This window comes from Lissotriton vulgaris, chromosome 1_1 (assembly GCF_964263255.1).
Source record: "Lissotriton vulgaris chromosome 1_1, aLisVul1.2, whole genome shotgun sequence".
Taxonomy (NCBI): domain Eukaryota; kingdom Metazoa; phylum Chordata; class Amphibia; order Caudata; family Salamandridae; genus Lissotriton; species Lissotriton vulgaris.
This window is the reverse complement of record NC_141685.1, coordinates 1,623,166,007-1,623,174,520: the sequence shown is the minus strand read 5'-3', so window position 1 is coordinate 1,623,174,520 and position 8,514 is coordinate 1,623,166,007. Positions and strand designations below refer to the sequence as shown.

At 47.2% G+C, this 8,514-nt stretch overlaps 1 protein-coding gene across 1 annotated transcript; it reads left to right on the top strand.

Moving 5' to 3' along the window:
• The first annotated feature begins 6,055 nt into the window (after positions 1-6,055).
• LOC147750919 (uncharacterized) lies at positions 6,056-7,870 on the top strand. Its single transcript, XM_086937314.1, has one exon. The coding sequence runs from the start codon at positions 6,056-6,058 to the stop codon at positions 7,868-7,870; it is 1,815 nt and encodes a 604-aa protein (XP_086793440.1).
• The last annotated feature ends 644 nt before the right edge of the window (positions 7,871-8,514 follow it).

Genomic DNA, 8,514 nt, shown 5'->3' with positions numbered 1-8,514 from the left:
TTTTACTTTTTTTAATAAAGCTTTTAAACTTGAATAGACTCTGTGGTTTTTGGTCCTCCAAGCTAGAGTGACTGAGAGAAAGGTTTTGTAATTTTTGCAAGGAGGAGTCCGTGCCGCTGACACTACCGAGTTTATACTATAGTTAGCCTTTCCGGAATTCGGTTAAAACCGACTCTGAACGAAAATACACTACGGAATGAAAATCAGCTCACCCGGTTTAAACCGAGTGTCACTGATTTTCATTGCTGTTACACCGCTTGGCCACTTGATGGAGCCAAAGCATTGCAGACCAAACTGCAATTTAGCCATCAAGAAGGAAACAGCCCAGAACGTGCGTCACCCCCATTAAAAGCGGGGAGACACATTGGTTGGCAAGGTTGTTGGGTGTGGCCAGGTCCCATTCTAAATACTGTCCAAGTTTGTATGGTCCCACACACCTCACCACAGTTCGGGCAACCTTGACGAGGAGACGAGACGACGACCAGACGAAGACCGCCAGTGTTCCAAGGCCTACGTGAACCAGCCAAGGTAAATGTTGGGAGTGTTGTACAGGCATGGCATGCTTGTGTTTAAATTATTATTCCATTTCTGAAATCGGCCCGTGAGCAAGGGCCCCCCTGCCTGGCTAACGTGTGGTGGGCCCCAGGTAAAGAGGCATCATGCCTGTGTTTAAATATTTATTCCATTTATGAAATCGGCCCGTGAGCAAGGGCCCCCCTGACTGGGTAACGTGTGGTGGGCGCCAGGTAAAGAGGCCGCATTGCCTGTGTTTAAATTATGATTCCATTTCTGAAATCGGCCCGTGAGCAAGGGCCCCCCCCTGCCTGGCTAACGTGTGGTGGGCGCCGGGTAAAGAGGCCGCATTGCCTGTGTTTAAATTGTGATTCCATTTCTGAAATCGGCCCGTGAGCAAGGGCCCTCCTGCCTGGCTAACGTGTGGTGGGCGCCGGGTAAAGAGGCCGCATTGCCTGTGTTTAAATTGTGATTCCATTTCTGAAATCGGCCCGTGAGCAAGGGCCCCCCTGACTGGGTAACGTGTGGTGGGCGCCGGGTAAAGAGGCCGCATTGCCTGTGTTTAAATTGTGATTCCATTTCTGAAATCGGCCCGTGAGCAAGGGCCCTACTGCCTGGCTAACGTGTGGTGGGCGCCGGGTAAAGAGGCCGCATTGCCTGTGTTTAAATTGTGATTCCATTTCTGAAATCGGCCCGTGAGCAAGGGCCCCCCTGCCTGGCTAACGTGTGGTGGGCCCCAGGTAAAGAGGCATCATGCCTGTGTTTAAATATTTATTCCATTTGTGAAATCGGCCCGTGAGCAAGGGCCCCCCTGCCTGGCTAACGTGTGGTGGGCCCCAGGTAAAGAGGCATCATGCCTGTGTTTAAATATTTATTCCATTTATGAAATCGGCCCGTGAGCAAGGGCCCCCCTGACTGGGTAACGTGTGGTGGGCGCCGGGTAAAGAGGCCGCATTGCCTGTGTTTAAATTATGATTCCATTTCTGAAATCGGCCCGTGAGCAAGGGCCCCCCCCTGCCTGGCTAACGTGTGGTGGGCCCCAGGTAAAGAGGCCGCATTGCCTGTGTTTAAATTGTGATTCCATTTCTGAAATCGGCCCGTGAGCAAGGGCCCCCTGCCTGGCTAACGTGTGGTGGGCGCCGGGTAAAGAGGTCGCATTGCCTGTGTTTAAATTGTGATTCCATTTCTGAAATCGGCCCGTGAGCAAGGGCCCCCCTGCCTGGCTAACGTGTGGTGGGCCCCAGGTAAAGAGGCATCATGCCTGTGTTTAAATATTTATTCCATTTGTGAAATCGGCCCGTGAGCAAGGGCCCCCCTGCCTGGCTAACGTGTGGTGGGCCCCAGGTAAAGAGGCATCATGCCTGTGTTTAAATATTTATTCCATTTCTGAAATCGGCCCGTGAGCAAGGGCCCCCCTGCCTGGCTAACGTGTGGTGGGCGCCGGGTAAAGAGGCCGCATGCCTCGCACTCATCACCACACACAGACACATTCACAAATACACACACCCTCTCACGTTCTTCAACACACACCCAATCACACGGTTTCTGATTGTGCTGGGATTGAACTCGGCCCACAGTCATAACTCTTGCAGACATGCCGGAATGTGTGTGTGTTGGGGGGGAGGGGGGGGGGGGGGGGTATGCTGCCTGCTTAGTTACATTATTCTTCCGTCTTTGCCGACTTAGAAACGAATTGCTGCAGTCCGTCACAGGTTTGGCTCACAAGCCCACCCACAGATGGGATGGACAGAGCGACGCGAACAGGCAGGGGCAGGAAGGGGTAGAGACATTGTAGAATGAAGTGTGTCTGAGAGAGAGAACGAGAAAGATAAAGCGAGAGAGAATTAAAGAGAGTTGGGGCGAGAGAACGAGTAGGAAGGACGGCGAGAAGTGACTAAAGTGTTAAAGAGAGGGCAAGCTACGGTGGAGTAACAAAGAGCTGCTAACTAGGGAACCGGGTTCGAGTCTGGAAGTGGCCTCAACATCCCGAGATTCGGGCAGATCACATAACCTCCCAGTGGCTACAAAAATGAATGTCCCCCTGTGTAATGTAATTGGTGCTCATGTAAAGCGCTCCAATACTTTGGGGTCCGGTTGGCGCTATGTAAAGCTGCAAAATAAAGAGCTAAAGAGAGGGGTTTTGAAAGAGAAAGAAAGAGTGAAAAAAGCGGTAATGTGAAAAAGACCTAAAGAGAGCGAGTCAGAGACAGGTACAGATACAATTTTGTGGTACAGAAATTCGTGACTTTTTAAACATGGTCTTTTGGCCTTCCAGGAGCACTTTTATTTCGTCCTCGCCGAAGACAACGGTACAAACCCAGTTCCGCCGCCTTCAAGCCTCACATAAAGGTGTAAATCGGCCCGTGAGCAAGGGCCCCCCCTGGCTAACGTGGGGTGGGCATCTGTGAAAGAGGCGCGATATTGTTTAATGCGGTGGGGGAGAGGAGCTGTTGAGGTCTGCCGTTTGTTAGCCTGCAGCCGCGCCCCATTACTTCACAGGTCTTTAAAAAGACCATTTACATAATGAGGCTTGAAATGCTTTGTTTTTGAATTAAGCTTCTTTGCTTAATGCGGCCCGTGAGCAAGGGCAGCCTGCCTGGCTAACGTGGGGGTGGGTATTCTCTCTGGCGGTCTGGTGACTCAACCATAAAGTGCAGGGGTGCGGCTCGGGCACATTCTCTTTTTAAACCATTAGGTCTTTCTCCAACCAGGACCGCTCCACTTGGAACGGACTTCGTAACCCTATCCCATTGCCCCACTCCTCTCCCTACAACAAAACGGAGCAGCTGTCCGACCTCTTTTTACATGCATGACTTTGGTTGGGGGGGGGGGGGGGGTACTTTGATTTGCTTCAAGCAGGGCTTTAAGTGGACTGCTTAATGAGGCCCATGCACAAGGGCCCCCCTGCCTGTCTAGAGTGTGGTGGGCGCCGGGTAAAGAGGCATCATGCCTGTGTTTAAATATTGATTCCATTTGTGACATCGGCCCGTGAGCAAGGGCCCCCCTGCCTGGCTAACGTGTGGTGGGCCCCAGGTAAAGAGGCATCATGCCTGTGTTTAAATTATGATTCCATTTCTGAAATCGGCCCGTGAGCAAGGGCCCCCCTGCCTGGCTAACGTGTGGTGGGCGCCGGGTAAAGAGGCCGCATTGCCTGTGTTTAAATATTGATTCCATTTGTGACATCGGCCCGTGAGCGAGAAGTGACTTGAGAGTGTTAAAGAGGGCAAGCTACGGTGGAGTAACAAAGAGCTGCTAACTAGGGAACCGGGTTCGAGTCTGGAGGTGGCCTCAACATCCCGAGATTCGGGCAGATCACATAACCTCCCAGTGGCTACAAAAATGAATGTCCCCCTGTGTAATGTAATTGGTGCTCATGTAAAGCGCTCCAATACTTTGGGGTCCGGTTGGCGCTATGTAAAGCTGCAAAATAAAGAGCTAAAGAGAGGGGTTTTGAAAGAGAAAGAAAGAGTGAAAAAAGCGGTAATGTGAAAAAGACCTAAAGAGAGCGAGTCAGAGACAGGTACAGATATAATTTTGTGGTACAGAAATTCGCAACTTTTTTGGCCTTCCAGGAGCACTTGTATTTCGTCCTCACCAAAGACAACGGTATAAACCCAGCCCGTCACCTTCACGCCTCACATAAAGGTGTGTGCCCCTTAAGCTCTTGGCTCGTTGGGGGGGGGTCAGCGAGAGAGAAATGTCTGTCCTCTGCCTGTACCTGAGGACCCCCCTGGCCCCGTCACTGACCCAGGTCAATGCCCTTTTCAGCGCACTACCGGTGCCTGCCCTTATCACCCAGGCACTAGCCCCCCCATCGGAGGAAGAGGCGCAATATTTGTTTAATGTGGTGGGGAAGATGAGCTGTTGAGGTCTGCCGTTTGTCTGCCTGATGGCACTTCTTTGCTGCAATGGAAGGGCATACACAAAACAGCATGTATTCATGATAAACATATAAGGGCATGTGGAAACTCTTTGGGGCAACAAACCCCCTCTGCCTGTCCCCCTTTTGTCGATCAGACGCTGAGCTCAGTGGTGGTGTAGTGGCCTAGCACCCCCATTAACTCAGCCGTCGCGTGCGCCGAAGGTGCAGTGAGGCTCAACTGATTCTCTCCCATCTCAATATATTTTTTACCCTGAGCGCACACACAGAGGCTTTTGGAAATGTGGTCGGGGCACAGGGCAAATAGAACTAGCTGCCTTCATTTCCACCACGATCTGAAGCAGCAGCTGCTACAAACAGGCTCAGCGATATATATATATAAATATGTTAATATACATTTATATCCCCCAGAACTGCTTTCATCTCGATGAGCATTGCGTGCCTGCAATGCCCGTGGGAGTCAGATTGTTGCAATTAACTTGGCACAAAAAATTCCGTAGAGGAGTTGGCATGTGTGTTTGTCAATTGAAAAATGATGTTTTATAAAGGTCAAAAATATATAAAGGGCTGATTGCAGCTGTAAATATAGACAGGAGATCTTTAGCAAAAAAAATTTATTTTAATGTTGGTCAGCCTTTCTCCGCAATCCACTCTAAACAAGCATTTGCAATGCAATAGGTCTCACAATAATTACGTTTGAGCTATTGGCATTGCTAAATATTGCAACACCAATTGCAACAAAAGTCTATAAATTGTAGGCCAAAACAAATGTGTCTTTATTTTTGTAGCAATGGTGGCATGCTGCACTTTAGATGAATATGTTTAAAAGTAAAGTGCGCCATACTGTGATTGCTAAAACTGTTAATTGTGGATGCGTGTATAATTGATGTGTGCACTCACGGCTGGTGGTGTGTGTGTGCCTGGTGGAAGCAAACAGGGTTAGAGTCTCAGCAATGACGCTCAACTTCCTGTGAATCTGGGCAAACCAAGCAATCTACCTGTCCCTAACAAAAATGAATGTGCCCTTGTGTAAAGCAACAGGTGCTCACGTGAAGCGCTTCAAAATCTTCAGGTCGAGTTCGCACTATATAAATCTCAGAGGAGAAAAAACAGCAGTGAAAACCAGCCTAGCTTTACTCAGAGCGGTGCCATCATACTACGCGATTTGTGACAAGTGCCCAAAACCATGAACATGTCACCCAGCTCTCACTTTCTTCAAATGACAACACATTGATTCTAAATGAACTATGAAAAGTGCCTTCCTTGTCTACAACGCCCAACACCCCCAAAAATCTCTCATAAATTACTCATACCTGGAGAGTACCAAAACCTGCGATTCCAAAAACGTCTCTCTGTACCCCGCAGTTCAAGAGGTGTGCCTTGCACAGAGCCTCCCTTTTCAGGCAAATTTCCAAAAATGCTGCTGACTTAATCTTACAGACATCAAGGCCTCACACCCCTGCCCTGGGGTGCTTTTAGCCTATTAGCTCCTGTGACCAGAACTTGTTGTTTCTGTTACTCATTGCAACACAAGTGCGCTCTTCCCTGTTTGCACAGCAGTCACCTGACCATGAAAATATTGTCGTTCTCTTTATTTTCTCAACAGTACACAACCGGTTTCTAAGTGTTTTTTATTTTTTATTGATCTAGTGTGCGCAGAACATGCCCCGCAGAATAAAGACGGCAGAAGACTATGTGCTGGAAAACAAAGATTTCATGGTTGAAGAAGTGCGTGGGCAAAAGATGTTAATTTGCAGGTTTTGCAGAGTGACTGTCCCAATAGTAACTGGGAAGACTGCAAGCCGAATTGCTGAACATCTTGTCACCAAGACCCACTTGAAATTGAAAGAGCCACCTAATAGCGACAGCCTATGCCAGATGTCTCTTGCTGAGACAATGACCCGCTTCAAAAGAAAACGTGAGGAAGAAAAGGATGTGGCACATGAATTTGTACGTGCCCTCGTGCAATCTGGAACCAGCTTACACCAAGCCGATGGACCGATTGGGAATCTTTTCCGCAAGCGTTCACCAGCATTCAAAACATTACCAAAAGCAACACAAATGTATGAGAAATACCTACCTGAGGTGTTTCTTGCAGATATTGAACATATTTCAGAGTTACTCCAAGGTGATGTAAAGATCTCTGTTACCATTGATGAAACCCCAGAGATGCGTGGCGACCCAGCAGTGGCAGTGCTAATCACATTTTGTGATGCAAAAAATGGATGGTACAGACGTACCATCATGGCAGATCTGGATGTACTAGAAACATGCAACGCAGTGTCACTTGGAATGCTGCTTCAGAGAGTTCTTACCAAGTTTAACAAAGATTGGAGAGATATTGTTTGTATTTGCAGTGATTCAGCAACGTATATGAAAAAGTTATGTGATGACCTGTCAAAAGCAGTGCCTGAGCTGAAGTGTTTCCCTGTGAGAGATCCTTGCCACTTGCTAGATGGTATACTGAAAGCAGCATTACAATCCTCTGAGCTAATGAAGAATGCTATTGATTTTGTAGTCCATTCAGGTGCACTGTTTCGTTATGCGCGGGAACTCAAACGCAAATATTTCTCATTTTGTGTTTTGTGTGGCAGCAAAGAAAGAGTCATCCCAACTGTGTCATTTAGTCGGTGGTTCTCAGTCCTAGAGGCCGTGAATGCAATATTATCTATGTGGCGACCCCTTACTGAATTTTTGCTTAGTGATGATGCAAAAGGCAAGAAATGTGAGGATCTTCGGGTGCATATTGATAGTGATGTTAAAAAAAGTACACTGTACTGCATCCTTAGATTTTTACAAGAAAACATGACTGCTGTAGTGGACATAATCAAAAAACTAGAGTCAGAAAACACCCTTGTCTACCAAGTGTTCAGTATAATTGGTGTTGATGTCAAACATCTCCTCGAGAGTAGGCTAGACGACACTTTTAGTGACTTTGGCACGGCAACATGTTCCCTGTTAGAATGCTTGCCACTTGGGAAGCAAAGAAGTGTTGAAGACCAATTCAGAACATTTTATTTTACCATGCATGAGAAATGGCTAGCTATGATGCATAGAAATGTCCCTTCACCAACCATGGCGTTTGAAGTGAATGAAGCCTCACTTTGGTACTCTGCACAAGTGTTAGATCCATTCCGTAAAGGGGAATTTTCTCCGGACTTTGCAAAGTACAGCTTCATTTTTGACCGCTTTAATACCTCTGAGGGCATGTGCACCCAGTTCAACGCATATGTTGCAGAACCTATCCCAGAGAATGTCAACCTTGAGGTGCACCAGTACTGGCATGGAAAGCTATGTCAGTGGCCAGAGTTGGCAAATTGTGTACTGGCTGTTTTGGCGTTGCCAGTCTCAAGTGCCAACGTTGAGAGGGCGTTTTCACAAATAAAAGTGTACATGGGAAGGAAAGAGAGAGCGCGAATGACTAAAGAATCACTGAAGAAATATTGTATGGTGTACTACAATAAATTTGACTTGTGAAAATGTATTTGGACTTCATATACAGTTATGTACACTGTCTATATGCCATGCATCAATGAAGAAAGCCAGCAATAATAAAAGCAAAGCGTTCCATAAACACCGGAAAAACACCGTTTCAGTCGTTTTTTATGGCGCGAAAATTAGTAATCACTGAAAAGCACTGTTTTTTTCAGGTATTGAAATCACTGGAAAACACTGACAAAACACCACCAGAATTTGCCCAAAATAGAAACTGAAAACAGGAAAGCCTAACTATAGTATACAGTGTGCCAAACACGCCACTCTGAAATATTATTACTCTGGTCTTTGGTGTCCATAGTAAGGTTTGTGGAGAATTGTCCCTGCAACAGTAGTATTATTGATTTAGCTCCTATCTAAACACTGTTTCGAAAATTTAAATTAGGAACGCTTGGACAACAATAGGTCCTCTATATTTAAATGAAAACTTACTGGGGCCAGCAAAGGAGCACTCGCCGCCCTGGCCTGCATCATCCTCCTCCTTTGGAGCCACTGCATCCGCTGTTTCTGTCCGCTTGCCCCTGGGCGGACCTGACGTACAACATGAAAGAAAGAACAGAAAAAAATGATGATTGCTGCTTGTCGATGTCCTTGTCAACCAAATCAAACATTTAGAAAGAACAAGA

What these genes read in the sequence shown, in the direction of transcription:
- LOC147750919 (XM_086937314.1), top strand. Translation starts at nt 6,056, where the DNA reads ATGCCCCGCAGAATAAAGACGGCAGAAGACTATGTGCTGGAAAACAAA.